This window comes from Plectropomus leopardus, chromosome 4 (assembly GCF_026936395.1).
Source record: "Plectropomus leopardus strain MGB_pleo_1.0 chromosome 4, ASM2693639v1, whole genome shotgun sequence".
Classification (NCBI taxonomy): Eukaryota; Metazoa; Chordata; class Actinopteri; order Perciformes; family Serranidae; genus Plectropomus; species Plectropomus leopardus.
Window position 1 is genome coordinate 1,990,608 of NC_142179.1, and position 23,999 is coordinate 2,014,606.

Below are 23,999 nucleotides of genomic sequence, written 5' to 3' on the forward strand. Positions count from 1 at the left end.
CACATTACTGCAAAAAGATATTACTACATCATAATAATAACCTTCTGTAATTGTAAGCAAAATAATAACATAAAAAAGTAAAGCAAAAACAACAAAAACCTAAATTTGATCTCTAATCCATGTAAAATAAAGATGTGATTCATACCTTCATGCATTAACTTGTTTCTGTCCTGTAGGCTTACTGTCATTTTTGTATATTTAGTTTGGTGAATGCACTTTATATGTGCTGTAATATCTCTTAAATATGTGGTATATATACCACAGACACTTATATGTCATTTTGAAGGTTTATTTAACTTGCCAAGAGACAAAAAAACAGATGACCAATAAAAAAAATGTGACCACACAAACTTTGCAGCTAATAAAACCTTTAATAAGATGTCGTTTAATCAGTTAAGATGTTCAGTGATGTGACATAAAATGAAAATAGTCAGAGTTTATCTCTGCAAAGCCATTTTGAACAGTGGACCCAGATGATAATGCATTATTTCATCTCATGCATTATTTTAATGCACGTTCAATCACAGTCGCTAAAGTTCACTCATGAGTCTGAGGGTAGAAGTTACTTATTCTTTAGTCACAGTTTGTCTTTTTAGTATTTTGCATATACAATCGAGAGGATCTAACAGACACTAATGGTGCCTCAATTTCAAAGACAACAACAATATTTAGTTTTGTAAAACCACTGACAAATTTTGGTTAAAGGGAACAAGCCCAAAATTAAATCTGAACCTCTTAAACTTAGAAATGGTCTGCAAGTATCTACATTGATATTTTTGATTATTTTAAAGGAGTATATTTCAATGCATCATAACAGTAACATCTGTACAACCTAAATTATTATGTAAGTCTATAAACCATAATTATTGATAAAAGAATGGAAATTGTGTCATAAAAAAATGCAAAAAATGTATGTTTTTCATCACATTTTACATAATAAAAACACCATACATATTAATCCAAAAGATTTCTGAATGTAGTAACATAAACAAAATATCTCCTAGCATGCCTTTAATTGTTTGAGCTTTGTATTTATTTAGTTTTTAAGAGTGCAAAGCTTTGTGATGGATTCATCATTCATTCCTCTGGCGCCCTCATGCTTTTTTACATTGCAGGTAATGTAGGGCAATGACGTTATTACAAAGCGATGACATAAATGGCATTAAGACGGCAGTTTTTACTCACTGTGGATGATTTCACTTCTCATCCTGTAGAACTGGTTTGCTTAGAAAATCTTGGCACGATCAACTGGCACAAAGTCAAACCATCTGAATTCCTCTCTGACAGCAGAGAGTCATTCGTGTCCCGTCCTCTACCAACAGTGAATATTCTTTGAACAATGACCCGAACCAAGTTTTCTTTAGTTTCCCAAAGTTAACCCTTTCAACTCTGCAACAAAAACTCTTCACCAGTGCTGACATTGGTATTTTTGCTTACTGCAATGTCAAGTATTGACGTAGCGTCATTAAACAAAATACCAAAACTCAGACGTTTTTTTTTTATCACATTTTACTAAATAAAAACAAAACATTTTGATCCAAAAGAATTTTGAATGTAGAAACATATACTATTATGAGCTTATAACGTGATCAAATGCAACACAAATGCCTTATATTTATGCAGAAAAAAGACAGAAACCTGCTAAAAAAAAAGCTTGATGTATGTTTTCCTATCATTTTTAATGGTTTAACTGGTCATACCAGCTTTTGATGGAGTTTCTGTGAAATTGATACCAAATCAAATGTCCTTGAGAATGGAAAAATAACTGCGTCATGAGGGGAAAGTATGAAAAGCCAGCTGGTAGCCCACCCACTAAAACCATCATAGACCAGAAAGAACTGGGTCAGGACCATCTAAGACCATCCTCCACCAGCTATAATTAACTAAAAGCAGCTACCAGCAGAAACTGGCTTTTAGTTGTTGTTGTTTTTTTGTTTTTTTTTACAGCAGAGAATATCTTAGTTACTATGTTTTTAAATTGAAAAAGTACAAGGTTATTGAAACGACAATCTCCCATCGCCATTACTGGAAATTCCCAGGGGAATTCTGGCATTAATGCAGCGAAATAGTACCTTTGCACCACACATAAGTCAAGGTAACATTAGATAATGATGTGATGGAGGGGAAGACTTATGTCATAGCTCTCTGCAGCAAAACAAATGAATGCTCTGGCCATGATGGTTCTTATTTTCAACCTAAATCCAATCATACAAAAAAAACCCTATATCTTAGGGTTTTTCCATTTGAAAAGGTGCCGCTGATGTGAAGTCCTTCCTGGAAAAACACAAAAGCTCATAAAATGGAGCAGCTCTTGTCCCTGGCCTTTATCACATGTTCTTGTACCCAGTTATTTATTTCTTCCTCGTGTTTTTCTATCAATTCCTTGACTTCTTCGGTCAGATTTACTTCGTTTGGCGAACGAATCATCCCGATCAGGTCATTCAATTCTTGTTCTTGCCTTTTCTTCAGTCTGTCAAAGTCTTTCCGGTACGGTTTGTGTTTGCTTAGTTGTTGAACTATCATGTTGTTGTGTCTTTGTTGCTTCTCCTTCAGATCCTCCAGTTCCTTGTCGTGCTTTTCTGTCATAGCTACAAAGTCTTCATCGTATCTGCTTTTGAATTCATTGAATTCTTCAGCTTTCCTTCTTGCTTCTTCTTCATGTTTACGCTGAATAACTGCCAGGTTTCTCACAAGGGTGTCATGTAGTTTATTCAGTTCTCTCTCCTCTTGCTCTTTTCTGAGTAGATGTTGTCGTTGTTTGTTTTCAAATTTTTTTCTTTCTTGGTCATATTCTTCTTTCAGCTTTTTAAGTTGCATTTGCTCCTCGAATCGTCTCTCTTGATCTTCCACATATCGTTTTTTCCACCATTCCTGTCGTTCCTTTTCCCAAATCTCTTGTCCTTGTCTTATGTCCTTTGTGTCCTGTGTCCATGTTTTGTCAGCAGCTTCCTTTATTGCAGTTCCATGGTGTAGATTTTGTTCCCACTGCAGTGTTTGAATGTCATCCTGCCACCTTGTCTCACTTTCCTCTGCTTTTCTCTCTTCTTCTTTTCGCTTTATCTTTTCCTGCTCCTCCCTAATGGATTCCTTCTTTTGGTTGATATGTTTCGTTTCGAGTTCTCTTTCTTGTTCAGCTTTCGTTGTTTGTTCTTGCAGTTCCCTTTTCTTTGCTTGCAATATTTTTTTGTACTCATTTTCAACATCCATCATCTCTCTCTGTATTTCATCTTCCTTTTCCTTCAGGATCCTCTTCACCTCCTTTTGTATGGCTGCCTCGGCCTCTTGGAACATCTCAGAGGTGTAGCAGCCACCACCATTTCTGGTCACCATTGATTCGACTTTTCTCAGTAGCTCTCTGACTTGAGAGCGATTCTTGTCCTTGTTGTTGAAGACCTGGTATCTTCCTCCACAGTCAGCCAACAGGTTTTCAAAAACATCTGCTCTTACATAACTCTCAAAGGACACATCATGGAGTTCATCACCTCGGGTGAAAACCAGAATGATGTAGTCTTCTGACTTCTTGCCAAAAAACTTCTTGATCAGTGCCACGGTGTCTCTCTCCTCTTGTGTGAAGCGGCCGATCTGCAGCACCAACAAGAACACATGAGGTCCAGGAGACAACATGCTGACACAATTCACAAGCTCTTGTTGGACTTCCTCGTTGGACAGGGTCGTGTCGTACAAACCGGGGGTGTCGACTATGGCGACGGGCCGTCCATCAACCTCTCCTGTTTCTTTCCGGCAAAGCACGGTCACCGACCTTGGACTGACTTTGGACGTGAAGCATTCTCGGCCCAAAATAGTGTTTGCAGTGGCGCTCTTTCCACATCCAGTCTTCCCAATCAGCACCATCCGGAGACACTCTTTGCTCTGAGGTTTAAAACTTTCTATCTTTGGTACAGATTTTTGGATTGCGCCCTCATTCACCTGCGGCTCAGCCATCATTTCCTTTGTGAAGCATCTGGATTGACCAGCTCTCATCTGTTCGACTGTGTGCAACACATGAGAGACCTGCTGCTTGTCCCTAAGATCAAAGACAAAATATCGATCTCCACAGCTCTGACGGAGCTCCTGGATGTGCTTATTCTCCTTCAGGCATCTTACGACAGCTTGAGAATTAGTATCTGACTTGACGGTGAACAGAATCATGGCGAAGTCAGTCATTCGAGAGCTGAAGGCGTTCTGGATGGTCTCCAACTCTTTCTTGTCCTCATAAGTGATTTGACCAACAGGTAGGACCAGGATGAAGGCGTGGACGCCCTCAGGATCACAGAGGGAGACACACCTGAATGATTCCTCCATCACTGCCTCCTGAGATTTTCCGTGCAGAGCAGGAAGCTCCACCAGGGAAATTCGACGTCCACACACCTCTCCCAGAGTCTTAACACACTTTGATGAGTTGACAAGTGGACCAAAGTTTCTGTCTCCCAGAATGGCATTCACCACTGAAGTCTTCCACGCTCCAAATCTTCCACACAACACTAAGTTCAGAGGAGTTTTCGAGGTCTCAGATGTCGTCATGAGATCAGCTCCTTCGGTGCAGTTAAGATGTCCTCCTTTGTTGTCACTCACTATCTTCTCCATCTCATCAATCAGTTCTTGATAATTGTATTTAGAAAGGTCTTTGTCATCAAGGTTAATGCTGAGCTTTCTTTGTCTGCAGTCTCGGATGACTTGGTTCACTGAAGGATTCTGTATCTCCTCAGTTTGTGTTTGGATGACCATCAAGTATTTAAAGGCGTCATCACCAAAGAAACCCAGGATGAACTTAAATTTCTGTGCGTCGTCTTCACAGAAGTCGCTCGGCTTCACTAACAGCAGGAGCACGTTTGGTCCAGGAGGGCAAAGGACAACACACTTTCTCATCTCGTGTCTCACTCTGTCCACAGGCAGACCGAAGACGTCCGAGGTTTTCACCACCGTTAATTTTTTCCCCCTCCATTCTCCATAGGTAACTGTACTCTGCTTAGGGATTTTCTGATCGGGAAAAATGTCTCCCCTTGTGATTAAGTTACTTAATGTCATTGTTTCGTTTTGTCTCTTTCCAAACACCAGAATCCTGAGGTCGGATGCTGTAAATCAAAAAAAAAGTCAAAGCATGAAAATCAACTCAATGAGTGCATGTATTGTAATGTCTTTCATTGAGGTTTTTCGGTGAGTAATAGTAGGGATGTCACAGATTAACTGTCAGCTGCTGAGAATAATTTTTACCAAAAAATCATGTCGGTCTGAAGGCCGGGAAACACCAAACTAACATCACAGAACTAGCAGCAACAAAGGCCCCCTGCTCCGTTTTGTTTCATATCTAGTGTCCACAGCCGCTCTCTGGTTGGATGTGGAGGGTGGCTTTTGGCCGTGTGCTCGTACGCCAACAGCACTGACAGAGTGGCACTATTTGACAAGTACAAGGGGTAGAAGGGGCTGGGAACACAGTCTGTTAGGCCTCTGATGGTATTATGCTAAATATACCTCTGCTGTCTCAAAGCTTCAGCTGTTTACCTTTTGACTGAGTCTGTTAACTGTTTGCTTCGCTATGCTAACGTAATGGAGCCTAAGAAAGCTAATGGTAAACAACTTCTCCTTCTGATGATTTGTTCATAGACACGATGCGAGTGTTTTGCGCAGCTAGTTTACATACGAGGTCAATGCAAAGATGCAAATAGATGCAAATTCACACCAGGTGGCATGATGGAGGCGTTGTTAACATGATGGATGCGGAAAAGCGATTTTCACATCTTTGTGTCAGTCATGCAGTTTCACATTTTTCAACTTGAGTTGCAATCTATTAGCATTAACATCTAGTTGACATGCTCCTGATGTTACTGATGTCCAGAAATGAAGCCAAACTATGGAGCTAAACTCAACATCAGTGCTGTACAAAGACAGAACAAATAGGGACCTGAAGGGCTAAACTATAAAGTTACATGGTAAGCTCCGAGAATACATCTGTGTCTTGTGTAAACGTTTTTTGTTGAGTTGCTTCTTGGCAAAATACTCTGAGTAAAAAGTTGGTATTTTATTAGTAAGTAACAATGGAGGGCGTGTAATAACAGCCTGATAAATTATTGTGTTAGCATCTTGGTTTACTCTGCTTCAGGGGATGGAGACTCTGTGTTTACATTCAGCTTTCTGTTTTATTTTACTGCAAACCAAGTAAGCCGTAAGCTGCCTCTTCTAGCTAACGCAGTGTAGTTACACTAGTACAACCGCAGCTGTTAAGGCTTCTGGCTTTGCCGGTCTGGTCCGGTGTACGAGCTTAAACCTGTTTGTATTATTCGAAGTGGCTTGAACCAGCATTTGTCATATTGTCATGCTCTGGCAATTTTAAACATTACTACCACAGCACTAACTCCAACTTAAATTGCATTAGCTAATAAGCCATATGACACTGATTAATTAACTATTATGTTTAAAATAATGGAGCCACTAATGTCCGTTAGTAATGACCCAACAGGTCGTGTGTCATTTGCTGTTGTGCCGAGGCAGTTGGTGTTGGCAACGTGAAAAACATACTTTTTCAGCAGAGGCAAGAGAGTTGGTTTCATTTTTGGGATGATGAGAGGAGACATAAAAAAAGACTAAATCTGTACCAATATGGCAACATTTTGGATTTTAAGCTGACCAAAGCGCTGTCCTTATTGTCCGTAGTGCTGTTGTGAGCTTAACTTTAATTGGACGCTGTGTTTCTATTTATAGCTGATGCTCGCTTTGAAAGCACCACAGTTGAAACGGAACGGCTGATTCATGAACTTGAAATAAGGAATTATTTATATGCAACCTTATTTCACTACAAAAACCTAAACACAGTGTCCACTGGCTGGAGGGACATTGCTGGGATTTGACAGTTTCTCCCGAGGCAAATGCCCATCACTAAAATCAAGCTTGGCTAACTTGCTGTTGGCTATATTGTATGTAATTTCCAGTAAAAATAGCAATATAAAAGGTGTGTTTTCTGATTTAAGAAGTAGTGTTACAAACGTAGGAATAAAGCAAGTCAGCTATTCGCCCATCTCGCCAGTCTTTCGGTCTCTGGTCTGATTGTGAGCACACAACTGATAGCTACGTGGTTTGTTTTAATAAAGTAACAGAAGTGCATAAATAATGAGTCTGTGTGGACAGAGAGCTTTGGTTTTGTGATGCTATGTTATAATTGCACAGCTGATTTCTGTTGGGACATGTTGAGTCATCTGGGTTGGTGAACTGGTCTGGTGAGGTGCTTGGCTTAATATCCAAGCAGTTTGAAAACTTTTGCACCAACCCAACCCTACCTAAAAACATGAAAGACCATTCAAAAATATCCTCAGTGAAATATGTTCAGTGAAGACACCTTTGTATGTTCAGTGCCAACATGTTTTATATGGATGACTTAAGATCAGCCAACTGAAACTTAAAGGTTAGGTAACGAGAACACTCCCCATTCTTTCGCCTGCGACTGTCTCTTACACTTTTTCTTTTTGTAGTTGACCTCATTTCTGTTGTCACAGCAGGTGTTAGTGAACAAATCCTTCCTCGTTATTAGACCATACTTACCAGATGCTGATGCTGCCATTATGTCACGAACTTGTGAGACAAAAACTGAAACGAAGAAGCTGTCGGGTTCCTGATGGGTTTAAGTAAACGAAGATAAAATTAGAACAATGAAAATAGAGATAAAGTAACCAAACACAATAATTCTACTTTTCAGCAGAAGGTCAAAATATCTTTATAAATAGTACATTTTAAACATATTTATTCAAGTTGAGTCATATTTTAGTCGAAGTGTTATTGCCTTTAATGGTTTGAAGTCTGGCTGAACAAATCACCAAACTGTGTAGTTGTTAGCAGTCAGGCAAACATTTCAAATCAAAGTTGTATTTCTTGCTGACTGCTCGCAGTCATTTTTTGCTCTATGTCCTCCTCACATATTGAACATGTTGCACTCACCTGAGGTATTTGCTGTTGCTCTTTTATTGCAGTGTTTTCGTTAATGTAGTATTGGTTGAAGCTCTGTCAAACTCTCGCCAACTTTGCTTTTGGTCCATCTTATTAACAGAATAGTTGGCACCTGAGGATATCAAAGGAAACAAACAAACAAACAAACAAAAACTGCTTAAATTACTTAATTTAAAGTTGTTGTTTTTTTCTGTAAAACATGTATACACTCTGTTCCATTTTATGCATTGAATTATTTCCATTAATTTTCCGATTGTCTACTCACCAGGTGAACTTCGTTGTGTAAATTATAGTCAAAGCACATCAGCGTCCCAGCTCCACACTGCGATTAACTCGCCCAGAGGAACCTTTTTGTAGCTTGACAGGGCAGGGCCCCACGTTGGTATGGCAACAATGAAACCACCCAGGACAACCTGAACTGTCATTTTATCTGATTAAAAAGTCACAGATGTGATGATAAGCGGGGTTGAGCATATGAGATAGCTCGCCAAAGTGAATCATAGGCTCTTGTTTGAAAGAGAAATAGGCCTTATGTAAAAAGACAGAGACATTTTTTACAAATCTGAAAGAATCCTTTTGTCTAAAGTTTTGGAATTTCCAAAACTTTTCCATGAAGAGAATTCAAAAGTGAAACTCTTCCACAGCAGGAAGTAGTCAATGGTATGCAATTAAAACAACTGAAAAAAGATGACATATACATGTTCCAGTAAATCTTTAGATCCTCTTCCTGGTTTAATTCCTGTAAAAAGTACAGAAGCTTGGTAATCAAAAAGTAACTGAAACTGAAATTCCAACTTTAAAACTTAATGCTTTCTAACTTAATATCATAATCCTTAAGATATGCTTCAAATATATCCTATAATTTTCAATTAATTTTTAAACTTGCCGGTCTATTATTAAACATGCCTGTCCTGTTATTTTCTTATTTTATTCTTAATTTTTTGTTTATTATTGTTATTGTTATTGTTTTCCTGTATAGCACTTTGAATAGCATTTGTCTATGATAAGGGGCTGTACAAATACATTTAAGACCTGATAAATCAAAGGTAAAACAGGATGTAGTCAAAGGTATACAAAATATTTCAACACCACAAAACAGACATATAGATACGTTCCAGTAAATTATCAGGCTTCTTCCTGGTTTAAGTCCTTTACATGTATTTACAGTAGAGCTTGGCAACAAGGCACATGTACAGGCAGATCCCATTTTTTTAGTTTTTAAATTTGACCCATAGCATCAATTTTCAATTAAAATCATGTTTTATGGTCGACGTTTTATTACACAAGTATTGAAACTACTGCTAGTACTAGGACTAAAGCCCTAAAAAACAGTAACTGATAATGCCCATTTCGATTGCTACGAGACATAAAATCTCTCCACTCTTCACACTTTGCAAAAAAACAGACACACACACTCTTTTATACAAAAAACACAGATAATCCAATCTGTTGTTAGGGACTTGATCTTTTAATAAGAATGCACAATATAGTGTAGAAACCACAATCACAAAAACACAAAAGTTTGCTGCTACACCCAGCCGCCTCTGCTGCTCTGCACAGCATTATTTCAACTTCTATCAACTAATCATAGTAAGATTTTACACATTATTTCAAAATTAGAACAACACATCGGAGAACATTGCTTTAAGCTTCCTACCATTATTACAGTGTTAATACCATAAATTACTTTAATGGTATATTACCATTAAATGTGTCACAGCATTCTACATAAGAGTGTAAGAGTGTGAGGTTAACAGTGTAAAATTAACTCTAAAAGCATCAAGATTTAAAATGTTTTACGTCAGTTTGAAAAAAATACATTACTGCTAGAATTTAGCTGTATCTATACAGTAGTAATATTGCCTAAAAAAAGCATCAAGATTCAAAGGCTTTTACTGTAATAAAAAACAAAAAGTACATTACTGTCAGAAGTTGGCTTTATTTTCACAGCAGTAAAATTGGCTTGAAAAAGCACCAAGATTAATGGTGTTTTACTGTAATTGAATAAACTGCACGTATCTATTAGAATTCTGCAGTATTTTTACAGCAATTTGTTACTGTGTAGGCTCCCAATATTGTCTCAGTAGAGGACGCTTTCAGTTTTCATACAAATCAATGAGAAAATAAGTGTAACATTTTAACCGTTTTTCATCTACATGCATTTTTTAAAATTGTGAAACAGGTGTACAAGAAACAAGAGTTTATTTGTAGATTGTTTCAAAGAAAAACATCATGACTAATGAATAATAAAACCACCTTAACATTCTTAAAATGTGATGACTAATAGAGTAATACCTATAAACACAACTGAGCAGAGATTAAAAGATCATTACAGTGTAAAGGAAGACTTAGTGACATTATATGAATACATTTATTATTACAAATGGGAATACAGACACTTCAAAACTAAAATACACAAATGATTAAATTCTTTATGGTTTTTATTTGCATCTGTTTTATTTAGTTTAAACTTAACATTCACTGTAATATCATAAAGTTAAACTTAATTAACTACTATGATCAATGTGGCACATAGAATTGTTTTATTTTCAAAGATATTTATGTCAACTATACAACATTAAATATTCATTTATACATCAGATATTTGTTCGAAAAAAATATAATATAATGTAAAAATGTGACATAGCCCATTTACACCAGTTTAATATGAAAAGAAATAAATTCACTTCGTATTTTTAATCACCAAAATAAAAGCTCACAGTCTTGCAGCTTTAACTGTGGCTCTTTCTAGGAAACAAAACCAGCTCATAAAATGCTACAAGGGTTGTTTTGCTTGTTTTTTTTGTCTGGTTCCTTCATGTGTCCCTGTATCCAGGTATGTGTTTCCTCCTCATGTTTTTTCTTGAGCTTTGCGATTTCTTCTTTAAGATGCTCTCTGCTGTTGAAGCGAATCATCAGATTATTAATTTCTTCTTCGTGTTTTTCCGTCAGATCCAAAAGGCCTCTCTCGTATACTTTGTTTCTCTGCAGCTGGTCCTGCAAAAAGTCAGTTTTGTTTTGTTTCCTCTGCCTCAGATCCTTCTCTTCCTGTTTGGACATGACCATATCGGCACAAATGGCATACATGTGCGTGTATTCATTGGATTTTTCCGCTTGCTTTCTGGCCTTGTCTTCATTTTTCTTCTTTATGCCCTCCCTCCTCATCATATAGAGCTCCTCTAACGCTCTACATTCTTTTTCCTCATGTTCTCTCCTGATTATATCGTCTTCTTTCCTTTTGTCTCTGAGTCTTTTGATTTCCAGCTCGTGTTTTTGTCGTAGCTTTTCAAGTTGTTCTTGCTTCTCATGCCACCTCTGTTGATCCTCCAGTCGTACTGTCTCCTGTTTCTCTGCTTTTCTCTCTTCTTCTTCTCTCTTTATCTTTTCCTGCTCCTTCCTAATGCTTTTTACCTTTTCTTTGAGCAGTTTGGTTTTCAGCTCCCTTTCTTGTTCAGCTTTCGTTCTTTGTTTTTCCAGTTCCTCTTTCTTTACCTGCATTTCCTCTTTATGCTTGTTTTCAACATCCATCATCTCTCTCTGTATTTCATCTTCCTTTTCCTTCAGGATCCTCTTCACCTCCTTTTGTATGGCTGTCTCGGCCTCTTGGAACATCTCAGAGGTGTAGCAGCCACCACCATTTCTGGTCACCATTGATTCGACTTTTCTCAGTAGCTCTCTGACTTGAGAGCGATTCTTGTCCTTGTTGTTGAAGACCTGGTATCTTCCTCCACAGTCAGCCAACAGGTTTTCAAAAACATCTCCTCTTACATAACTCTCAAAGGACACATCATGGAGTTCATCACCTCGGGTGAAAACCAGAATGATGTAGTCTTCTGACTTCTTGCCAAAAAACTTCTTGATCAGTGCCACGGTGTCTCTCTCCTCTTGTGTGAAGCGGCCGATCTGCAGCACCAACAAGAACACATGAGGTCCAGGAGACAACATGCTGACACAATTCACAAGCTCTTGTTGGACTTCCTCGTTGGACAGGGTCGTGTCGTACAAACCGGGGGTGTCGACTATGGCGACGGGCCGTCCATCAACCTCTCCTGTTTCTTTCCGGCAAAGCACGGTCACCGACTTTGGACTGACTTTGGACGTGAAGCATTCTCGGCCCAAAATAGTGTTTGCAGTGGCGCTCTTTCCACATCCAGTCTTCCCAATCAGCACCATCCGGAGACACTCTTTGCTCTGAGGTTTAAAACTTTCTATCTTCGGTACAGATTTTTGGATTGCGCCCTCATTCACCTGCGGCTCAGCCATCATTTCCTTTGTGAAGCATCTGGATTGACCAGCTCTCATCTGTTCGACTGTGTGCAACACATGAGAGACCTGCTGCTTGTCCCTAAGATCAAAGACAAAATATCGATCTCCACAGCTCTGACGGAGCTCCTGGATGTGCTTATTCTCCTTCAGGCATCTCACGACAGCTGGAGAATTAGTATCTGACTTGACGGTGAACAGAATCATGGCGAAGTCAGTCATTCGAGAGCTGAAGGCGTTCTGGATGGTCTCCAACTCTTTCCTGTCTTCCAGATTTGGGGGACCAACAGGTAGGACCAGGATGAAGGCGTGGACGCCCTCAGGATCACAGAGGGAGACACACCTGAATGATTCCTCCATCACTGCCTCCTGAGATTTTCCGTGCAGAGCAGGAAGCTCCACCAGGGAAATTCGACGTCCACACACCTCTCCCAGAGTCTTAACACACTTTGATGAGTTGACAAGTGGACCAAAGTTTCTGTCTCCCAGAATGGCATTCACCACTGAAGTCTTCCACGCTCCAAATCTTCCACACAACACTAAGTTCAGAGGAGTTTTCGAGGTCTCAGTTGTCGTCATGAGATCAGCTCCTTCGGTGCAGTTAAGATGTCCTCCTTTGTTGTCACTCACTATCTTCTCCATCTCATCAATCAGTTCTTGATAATCACATTCATCAGGACCGTTTCTCTCAAGGTTAATGCTGAGCTTTCTTTGTCTGCAGTCTCGGATGACTTGGTTAATGGAAGAATTCTGCACCGTCCAAGTTTGTGTTTGGATGACCATCAAGTATTTAAAGGCATCATCACCAAAGAAACTCAGGATGAACTTAAATTTCTGCCTGTCGTCCACACTGAAATCAGACGGTTTCACTAACAGCAGGAGCACGTTTGGTCCAGGAGGGCAAAGAACAACACACTTCTTCATCTCATTTCTCACTCTGTCCACAGGCAGACCGAAGACGTCTGCCGTGTCCACCACTGTGAATTTTTTCCCCCTCAGTTCTCCATACGTGACGGTACTTTGCTTTGACATTTTCTGATAAAGACTATCTTTCTGCCGTGTGATGAAGCTGCATAGTGTTGTCTTTTCAGATTGTCTCTTTCCAAACACCAGAATCCTGAGGTCAGACGCTGTGAAACAACAAAAGCCAAAGCATTTCATTTCCACAACCCCAAGAACTCATATTCATTTTCCCATTTGCATTTTTTTCAGTACTTAGTTACCCTCTCGCTAACAGACCACACTCACCGAATGCTGCCTCTGCCATTATGTCACTTCAGGGCAAACTTTTGGGTGTCTGTTGGGTTTTAGGAAACAAGACAAAATTACAATTATGAATTTTAAGATAAAGTAATTAAACATAATTTTACTTTCCAGAAAACAGACATGAGGCTGTAAGTGTAGTCTTAGAACATCTATGAAAAGCAGATTTATATGATCATTTTAGTCGAGTCATATTTTAGTCAACATGTTAAACTTGTGAACCTGAGCAAATACGTTTGATGTCTTCCATAAACATGGGAAGAAGGCAATGAGCAATAAAAGAAATAATTACCCAGAAGTGAGCTAGAAATCAATAAAAAAAAGAAAAAGAAAATAAACCTGAAGATTAGTATAAAAATTTCTAGAATTAACTAACGTTAAATATTTTTATTTAAATAATTAGCTACAAAGGTATTTTTTCCCCAAGCTTTTTTGCAATTTGTGAAAAGTTTCTTACTTAGTCGCTCTTTTCCCTTTTCCCCATGTTTTTTGTTTGGGTTTTTTTTTTTGCAAGAAATTGCACCAATTTTTGGGTTGGGCGTCTGAAAGCAGCACATGAAAATTGATGGTGCTTCAGGTTTAAGGGTTAATAGGTGGGTAATGGGAAATTGTTTTATTACAGTAGCAGGTTATAGGGTTTTGCACAGGAGCAGTAAAAAACACAGCAATGATACATATATCACATTTGAAGAGAGAAAAAAAATCTCAATAAAAAAAATAAATCTTGGCATATTCTGAGAGAAAAAGATATACATTTATAAAATATCTATGGAATATACAATATAAAGAATGCACTCTAATGTACTAAAATAGAAGAAATACATGCTAAAAACTTAAACAATAAAATACACTACATACATATACTATAGACATAAAATAGTGTGTAAATTTGTTGAAGTTATAGTTTTGAGTATGCAGTGAGGTACAGTGTGCGTGGTTAAGTTCGGTTTAAAAATGCCTTTAAGTGTTTGAAATCTAACCCAAGTACATCTGAACTCCCTGCCCAGATTAAAAGGTATCAGGAAACTGCATTATTTAGTCCATTTACAGATCAAGCATTTCTATAATACATGTCTACATCGTGTGCATATCATAAATAGTTTTATTATGAATAATGATAATACCTTTGTTTATATAACACTGTTAAAAACAGAGTTTACACAGCGCTTTGGCAAACAGGACAAAGCAGAGGCAAGAGGGATTTTGTGCAGAGGCAGCATAAGAGACAAACAATAATGCCAAATTAAGGCCAGAGAAAAAAAGAGAAACAATTACACAACAAAAATTACAACTCATACGAATAAGAGTAAATACAATTCAAAGAATATAAGCACAAAGGTAATAGTACTAATTATCAAATTAAATGCAATTAAGGCAGAATAAAAGAATAAACTATAATACAAACTAAAATAAATGAATTAAAATAGACAATATATATTTGTGGCATTTATATTTTCTGATTGTTTACTCACTCTGTGAAGTCCTGTTTTGAAATTTTAGTCAAAGCACATCAACGTCCGAGCTCCACAGTGTGCTAAACTCGCCCACAGCGACGTCTTTGTCAGCTCAGCAGGGCAGGGCTCAGCGTAGGTATGCCAGCAACGAAACAACCCGGTTCAACCAGATTCAGCCACATGATTAGGAGTTCACGGAAGTGAGAGGCGATTTTTGGGTATATGAGATGACAAGTGACATCATCAGTCATTTCTCTACAACGTGCAGAAGCATGCACGAGTGAAATTTAACACAATTTATAAAGCTGTCTGTATTAATATTAACCCTTTGAAATCTGAACAAATTTAATTGATTTCTTTCAAAAACATGGAAATAAGGTAATGAGCAACTTAACGAGAGATGGTTAAAAAAATGTGCAAGACATTAGCAAAAACATGCAAGAAAATTACTTAAAGCACAAAAAGAAAAGGAAATGACAATGAAATGAATTGGGGGAAAAATACTAAAAGTAAAATAATTTTGAATATTAAATGTACAGTGGGTACAGAAAGTATTCAGACCCCCTTAAATTTTTCACTCTTTGTTATATTGCAGCCATTTGCTAAAATCATTTAAGTTCATTTTTTTCCTCATTAATGTACACACAGCACTCCATATTAACAGAAAAACACAGAATTGTTGAAATTTTTGCAGATTTATTAAAAAAGAAAAACTGAAATATAACATGGTCATAAGTATTCAGACCCTTTGCTGTGACACTCATATATTTAACTCAGGTGCTGTCCATTTCCTCTGATCATCCTTGAGATGGTTTTACACCTTCATTGGAGTCTAGCTGTGTTTTATTATACTTTTTGGACTTGATTAGGAAAGCCACACGCACCTGTCTATGTAAGACCTTACAGCTCACAGTGCATGTCAGAGCAAATGAGAATCATGAGGTCAAAGGACCTGCCTGAAGAGCTCAGAGACAGAGTGGTGGTAAGGCACAGATCTGGCCAAGGTTTGGCCAAGCAGTTTTTCAGGTCATGTTCTTGTCACATTTTTGCTAGTTTCTTTCAAGTTTTAGAAAATGTATTGCCAAGTCATGCCTTTTTTTCAGATCAACCAGTTTACCCTGGTTGAAAAGATTTTAACGCTATTGAAAAGATGCCTAAACGCAGAATAAGAAAAGTGATTTGAAAGAAAACTTGTATAAAAACTTTGATATTTTGATTATTTTTCTGTAAGTGAATTAGGGCTTGTGTAAAAAGAGAGAGATTATTTCCGAAAGTCTTGTCTGCACCTTGGGAATTTCCCCAAAGACTGGAAAAGGTGTCGACGAGCACAAAGGCCTTCCCGTCAATGGAAATCAAAAGTGAAACTCCTTCACAGCAGGGCGTAACAAAACTGACATCCAACATCATCATTAACATTCCTGTAAGAAGCACATATTTAAATTTGTTTATGTGTTGGGCAATGACTTTAAAAAGTTACTGAAACTGACATTTTTACTGTCTAACTGACCTATTTTATATTTGTTGTGTGTTTGATGAATTAATTTCTCCGTACACACTGCAGGGCACACCTTTAAAGAGCAGCGACAAATCTAAATCTAATCTAACTCTCAGTGTGAACGCTGTCGGAGCAGAATCAGATTAGCTTTAAAACTGCAAATGAACAACATGAGCGACAGTTAATCAACAGAGAAATACTACAGCTTCTTAAAAGCAGAGTTACGCAACTAAAGCAAAGCAAGCAAACTTAACTAAACTAAAAAGTAAACTAAACTACAAACCAAACTTCACTAAATAAAACTAAAAACTAAATATTTAGTTTAATTTTCTTTTGTTTAATTTGACACAGCTAAAAAACAGTTTAGTTTAGTTTTTAGTTTAGTTTTCTTTTATTTTGAATAAAATCCAAATGAATGAAAAACAAACAAAAAGTGTCTGAGAGGTCAAGAAGCCAGGAGTTTATACAGTTGAATAATCTATAAATTTTAAGTGTCTGCAAGTCTGCAAAACTGAAGAAGAAATGTAATTATTCAACACGTTATTTATTTATGTACATTCTTAAAAACGTGGTGGTCTTACAAGAAATAAACTAGTATATTTGCTGTTTGTGGAGAAGAAAAAAATTCTAAATGACTAATTAAGGCATAAAAAATGATGACAAATACAATATTAACGTGATTAACTTAATTATCAACAGCTGAACAAGAGAATAATAGCTGATATTTACAGTTTGGGACTTTTAGCTACATTTTATGACTGCAGTTATTACATCCATTACCAGTTGTTAACATTCATGTTATATCTCTAAACTCTCTTAAAATTAAAATATATATCTGTATATATATATATATATATGTATATAAATTTATAAGTTTCATTTGACATGCAGAAATCTTGCTTACATGTTTGCTTACATGTCTGTTAACAGATTTACAGTGTGAACAAAGCTTTTTTAGTTACATTTTACAGCTGCAATTGTTATTATGTCAGTGGGAGATTAGACATTTCTTAAAGAATTATGTTTGCAGCAGGTTCCACTGGTTTACTCTTAACATTGATTTAAAACTATTATTTCTTAGAAGTAGGTAGCAAAAGGTTAAAAGGTAAAAAAGTTTTTAAAAAATCATTAAAACCCATTAACATCAGTGTAACTTCAGTGCACTGGCCAATATAATTGTTAATTGTTAACAGATAATTGCACTCACAACTGTACAGTATTATATATATAATATTGTTATTTTCATTGGTTAAATAAAAAAAGATAACTTTAAAACTTGATATGGGCACTGTTTAAACACCAATTCAGCTAATGTTTAAGCCATCAAAACAAAAGCGCACAGTTTCTGCAGCTGAAACTTTTTAAAAGGTGTCATAAAATGGAGCAAATCTTGTTCTCGATGGCTTTCTGCACATGAGCTTGTATCCAGTCACTTTTTTCCTCTTCGTGTTTTTTCGTTAGCTTGTTGATTTCTTCGTGGAGATGTTCTCCGTTGTAGGAAGATGTCAGTTCGTTAATTTCTTGTTCTTGTTTTCTCTTCAACTTCTCAAAGTCTCTTTGGGAAGTTCTGTTTTTGAGCAGCTGGTTTATGATTGATTCTTTTCGGTTTTGTTGCCTCCACTTCAGATCAGCCATTTCCTTTTTGATCCTGTCCATCTCTGCAAAAACATCCTTGGCATATTTCTCTCTGAACTCATTGCATTCTTCAGCTTGCTTCCTGGCCTCCTCTTCCATTTCCCTCCTCATTTCCTCCTTTTCCCTCTTATGGAGATCTTGTAATGATTTCAGTGCTCTGTCCTCATGTTCTCTTGTGATTATATCGTCTTCATTTTCATATATTTTGACTTCTTGGTCACTTTCTCGTCTGAGCTTTTCAAGTCGCTCCTCTTCACGTGTCTGTTCATCTTCTCGACGTCGTTTGTCCCACCATTCTCGTCTTTCCTTCTCCCAGGCTTCTTTCTGCTTTCTCTTGTCTTCTCTGTCTTGTATTAAAAACACCCAGCCAGACATTTCCTTTGACACTGCTGCATATGCGAGTCTGGCCTCCAGAGCTTCAAATTCTCGTTTCCATTCGTGTTGTTGGAATTCCTCCTCCCTTCTCTTGTTGATTTCCTCCTCTTCTCTCTTTTGTCTTTCTCTCATCTCCTGATACGTAATGTGCTCCTCCTTTTCTTTGACCAGTTGGACTTTTTCTGTTCTTTTTCGCTCAAGTTTAGATTTAAGCTCTGTAATCGCTTCTTGGTGTTTTCTTTCAAGCACCCTCTCTTTCCTCTTTATCTCTGGTTCCTTTTTCTTTATGATCTTCTCCTTTTCCTTTTGTATGGCTGCCTCTGCATTTTCAAACATCTCAGAGGTGTAGTAGGCACCGCCATTTCTGTTTACCATTGACTCAATCTTGGTCAGCAGCTGGCTGACCTGGGAACGATTCCTCTGATCGTTGTTGTTGAAGACATGGTATCTTCCTCCACATTCAGTGATCAGTTTATCTAAGGAGTCATCACCTTCTGCTTTGATGTAACTCTCAATGGCTTCATTTTTAAGTTCGTCTCCTCTGGTGAACAAAACAATGATGAAGTCTTTGGACTTCTCGCCAAAAAACTTCTTGATCAGATCCACAGTTTCTCTCTCCTCCTGCGTAAAGCGGCCGATCTGCAGCACCAGTAAAAACACATGAGGTCCTGGCGCCAACAGACTGATGCAATTCATAAGTTCATCTTGGACTTCGTCGTTGGACAGAGTTGTGTCGAACAAGCCGGGGGTGTCGACCACAGCAACGGGCCTCCCATCAATCTCTCCTGTTTCCTTCTTGCAAAGCTTGGTCACGGAAATCTGGCTAACTTTAGAAATAAAGCATTTTTTTCTCAAAATGGTGTTTGCAGTAGCGCTCTTTCCACTACCAGTCTTCCCAATCAGCACCATCCGCAGACACTCTCTGCTCTGCACTGTCCTGAAAGACTCTCCAAGTGGCTCCATCCTACGAGACTCTCTACTCGGCTCCTTCCAGGGAAACTCTTTTCTCGGCATTATCCTGGGAGGTTCTGCTCTCGGCACCATGGGAGGTTTTGTACTCAGGTCCATCCTTGGAGGCAACTCTGTATTCCTGTCCATCAAGGGAGACGCTTTACCTGGCACTGCCCTGAGAGATGCTCTACCTGGAAACATCCTCTGAAACTCTCGGCTTTTATACTTAGAATCTTTTGCATTTGATACATGTCTTGCAAGTTTGGGTAACATATATTTTGTGAAGCCTCTGGATCCCATCTTTTCCACAGTACGTAACACCTCAGAAACCTGCTCTTTGTCCTTGATGTTGCAGACTCCATATCGTCCACCACAGCTTCGAAAGAGTTGTTGGATGTCTTTGTTTTCCTGTAGAAACCTCTCAACTGCTCGAAAGTTAGGGTTTGCATCCACAGTAAAAAGAATCATGGTAAAGTCATCGACCCTGACGCTCAAAGTTTTTTGGAGGGTCTCTAACTCTTTCTTGTCTTCGTCACTCGGGGGATCTAAAGGTAGGACCAGGATGAAGGCATGGACGCCGTCTGGTTCACAGAGGGAGACGCAATTCAATGATTCCCTCTTTGCTGTCTCTTGAGGTTTTCCATACAAAGCCGGTAGCTCCACCAGGGAAACCCAATGTCCGCACACCTCTGCCTCATTTTTAACACACTCTGATGAGTCAGCTGTTGGGCCAAACTTTCTTTCTCCCAAAATTGCATTAGCTGTTGACATCTTCCAGGCTCCATGTCTCCCACACAATACCACATTGAGAGTGGACTTTGCAGATTCAGGTGCAACCACGGGATCACAGTCTTCATTGAAGACTAAATATCGCCCCCTGTTTTCATCCACTATGTTCTCAATTTTTACCATCAGTTCTTGACGATTATGGTCAAAAAAGTCTCTGTCGTCGAAGTTTATTCTGTACTGCCTTTGTCTGCAGTCTTGGACGAGTTGGTTCACTGAGGAATTTCCTCCCCAATCGTGTTGTGTTAGGATAACCATTGAGTGTTCAAAGACATCTTGTCCAAAGAAGTTCATGATAAGTTTTAGTTTTTGTCGGTCCTTCTCAGTAAAATCCGAAGGATCCACCAACAGCAGCAGAGCATTTGGTCCAGGGGGGCACTGCATCACGTATGTCTTCATCTCATATGTCACTCTCTCCTTGGGCAAACTGAAGATGTCTGCTGATTTTATGACTGTAAAAAGTTTCCCCCTCCACTTTCCTTGGGTAGTTGCATAGAGCTTGCTTTTTGGATTGATAGAATCTCTTTTTCCATTGATGAAGTTGCTCAGTGTTGTCTTGTCATGCTGACTTTTTCCAAGTATTGCTATCCTAAGTGTAGGTGCTGTAAAACAATAAGAACGAAAGCTTTACAAATTTACATAATTTTATGAGGCACTTACCATTATCTCATTTTCATAAACATCAATCATTCATACGTCAAAATCTCAAAACATGTTTAGCAGTAGGTCTCTTATTATAACGTAAAACATATAATGGAAACCACTAAAAGTGATCATGGCTACAGTGGGCAGGTTTCTATTACAGATCTGCACAAGACTTGAGCGATATTTTCAAAATTTCGAGAAAACATTTCGCAACTTCTCCTCTTGCTATTACATCCCAGGAACCAAGGTGATGGATGTTTAAACATTAACAGCTTAACAACAAATTATGTTTTAAATAATTTGCTTGTAGTAATTAAGTAGTCGGCCTAAAGTGCTCATTTTGGGTCTTTACATACATGATACTGTATGTATCATGAAACTATGGTAATTCTAATTTATTTTATTTTGCTTTACTCCAAGGCTTCTTTGCCTTGCTGTAACCCATCTGCTCTGTCATTTTCCCTGGTGAATCATGTTGTCTCCTCAAAGCTAATGACATACTAAAAAAATGAGCCAACAAGATGCTGCTGCGAAACATGATCACTGGGTCATCAAGTGAATTAAAAATACCCGATGACATGATGTTTCTGTCATGAAGCTGCTGTACTGGTTTTTGATATAGTGGTAACACTTTCTATATGAAGACCACATCTATAATGTATTATGCAGGCATTTATCATGAATTATTATGAACAAATAAATGCCTCACTAATGTTTTATGACTACACTCATAAACACACATAATACTTACTGATGCACTATATCAACAGTCATAACCCATTATAGGTGTGACTCATAATGAATATAATGAATAGTAAGTGGCAAGTGTATTATGGATGCTCTTGACTAATTATAAACTAGAAGTTGACCGATGGGACTTAAAATGTATTACAAATACCCATACTTACCTGTACACTTGTCAACAATTAACTGTAATAAGCACTCATAGTATACTGTAACAGTCCATGCAGTATTATAAGTAATTTTATGTCTAAGTAAAGTGACATAGCTATTGATGCATTTATCATAATTTATGCCTCATGTAGAAATAAAAGACTTGCAACGTGCACATCCAAAAGTAGTTAAATACGAGGTGCTGGACAGAACAAAAGTAGATACAAACATCAAGTGTGAAGGTAATAATTGTTCATAGGAGCATTATTTGGTGTGCAGACCCTGTTTTTGTATTGTGATAATTTATGCTCCATCATAATGTTTCATTGTTGGTGTTAAGTAGAGTGTAACAAATTTCCATTCAAATATGAGAATCTATGCCGCATCATAAGTGATTAATAGCTATTATACACAATAAAAAACATTTAAAAGACTGAAAAGTGACACTCTTTGGCATCTCAAGACAATGTGTCTGAAGTCAGAGTTTTTTATTCACAGAATCAGATTTTGCAAAGGCTGGTGAACTTTCAGGGTCACTATTTAAAAGATTGTTATCTACAAAAAGGAAAAAAAATAATGAACAAACTGTTGCGGCCCTTGAAATCTGCAGTGAGTATATTATATGCTGTAGCTAGCTAACCACTGTCCCCATCCCAAACAGGACATTTGCAAGTTAAGTCACTGGCATGTGTGCTGTGAGCCTCCAAGCTTATGATGCATACTTATAACTCTGATGCAGCATGTAAATGAATGAAAATGATTACTTAACACCAACAGTGAAACATTTAGATGAACATAATTATTATTATTATCATTATTATTAATGCATCAATGTTTACTTCACTGCACTTAACACTCACAATGATAAGCTATGATACTGCATGGACTTCCTTACTACAGTTGACTATTGATATGTGAATAAGTGATTATAGGTATTTATACTGCATTGCGTTATAAACACCACCAGTCAACCTCTAGTTTAAAACTATTCATTAGCATCCATAAGACACTTGCTTGTTAATATTGTATGTGTCACATGTATGTTTTATTGCTGTTGATAAATTGCATCAGTAAGCATTATGTGTGTTAATGAGTGAACTCACAGTATTATGGATGCATTATAATTCACTTTGAATGCCTTCATAATGTGATATAGGTGTGGTCTTTATAGAAAGTTACCAATATGGTAAAAAAATTTCAAAAAGTTGCGCATCTGTCCATTTCATTAATAACCACTGTCATGGAGAATTTGAAAAAGTCATGGGATTTCACGATCGCTGTTTCAAAACCTGGAAAAGTCATGGAATTAGGCCACATGGCAAATGTGATTTCATTTTTGGCACACTTACCACCAGTGCCTTGATTTTAGCAGTAACATATTCCTTCATTCATACTTACTGGATGACGATGCTGCCATCATGTCACTTTTGTGCGCCAAAAACTGGGACAAAAATTCAAATGGAGAAGCTGTCGGGTGTCTGTCGGGTTTAGGGAAATGAGACAAAATTAGCATACTGAAAAATTAAAACCATACACACGAATTCTACTTTACAGAAAATAGTAGAAATGCTGTTAGTGTAGTCTGATCTCATTTATAAAAAACAGGTTGACGTGTATTAAATTTTAGTCATGTTTTAGCAAAGTGTTAATACCTTTAATGGTCTGAAGTCAAGCCCAAGCACAACTGAACAAATACTTTTAATCTTCAGCAATCAACGAAAGACTTGATAAAATCAGGTTTCTTGCTGGCTGTTAGCTGTCATTTATTATCTCTATTTCCTCCTCACATACTGAACATGTTGCACTCATCCAAGGCTGTTGCTGTTGCTCTTTTAATGTAGTTTTTCTTTTATTATTATATACATTTGATTGAAGCTCTCGCAAACTCCTTTAAACTTTGTTTTTGGCCCATCAAAATAACAGAACAGTAAATACCTAAAGATCACAAAAAACTGCTTTGATTAGAACAATTAAATATGAAACACTTTCTGTAACACATGAAAACAGAATGTATATTTCCTTTAAACATATCATTAGTGTTTTTTCTTTTCTGATTGTCTACTCACCAGGTCAGATTTAAGTTGTGTAAATTTTCATCAAAGCACATCAGCGTCCCGACTCGTCCCAGTACTGTGATCAGCTCAAATAGGAAAATGTTTTTGTTAGCTCGACGGGGCAGAGCCTAACGTGGGTATGAAAACAATGAAACAGCCCAGCAGAACCTGAAAAGTCACTTCATCTGATTAAAAGTTCAAGGAAGCGATAAGTGACTTGTGGTAACTGGGGTTGGGCATATGAGATGACAT

At 37.7% G+C, this 23,999-nt stretch overlaps 4 protein-coding genes across 5 annotated transcripts in view; 1 reads left to right on the forward strand and 3 right to left on the reverse strand.

Moving 5' to 3' along the window:
- prdm6 (PR domain containing 6) overlaps window positions 1-23,999 on the forward strand; it is a 118,790-nt gene that overhangs the window by 34,792 nt on the left and 59,999 nt on the right. The window lies entirely within an intron of this gene.
- On the reverse strand, window positions 352-8,300 carry LOC121944378 (GTPase IMAP family member 8-like). The gene is made up of 4 exons (XM_088076234.1): window positions 8,198-8,300; window positions 7,924-8,044; window positions 7,531-7,600; window positions 352-5,072 (listed from the first exon to the last, which is right to left on the reverse strand). The coding sequence occupies exons 3-4, from the start codon at window positions 7,547-7,549 to the stop codon at window positions 2,293-2,295; spliced, it is 2,799 nt and encodes a 932-aa protein (XP_087932360.1). The 5' UTR covers window positions 7,550-7,600; window positions 7,924-8,044; window positions 8,198-8,300; the 3' UTR covers window positions 352-2,292.
- LOC121944381 (GTPase IMAP family member 8-like) lies at window positions 9,380-15,096 on the reverse strand. The gene is made up of 3 exons (XM_042488150.2): window positions 14,931-15,096; window positions 13,444-13,492; window positions 9,380-13,325 (listed from the first exon to the last, which is right to left on the reverse strand). The coding sequence occupies exons 2-3, from the start codon at window positions 13,460-13,462 to the stop codon at window positions 10,699-10,701; spliced, it is 2,646 nt and encodes an 881-aa protein (XP_042344084.2). The 5' UTR covers window positions 13,463-13,492; window positions 14,931-15,096; the 3' UTR covers window positions 9,380-10,698.
- On the reverse strand, window positions 16,770-23,904 carry LOC121944377 (GTPase IMAP family member 8-like). Its single transcript, XM_088076228.1, has 3 exons — window positions 23,760-23,904; window positions 23,092-23,171; window positions 16,770-20,756 (listed from the first exon to the last, which is right to left on the reverse strand). Exons 2-3 carry the CDS (start codon window positions 23,111-23,113, stop codon window positions 17,779-17,781), a joined length of 3,000 nt encoding a protein of 999 aa, XP_087932354.1. The 5' UTR covers window positions 23,114-23,171; window positions 23,760-23,904; the 3' UTR covers window positions 16,770-17,778.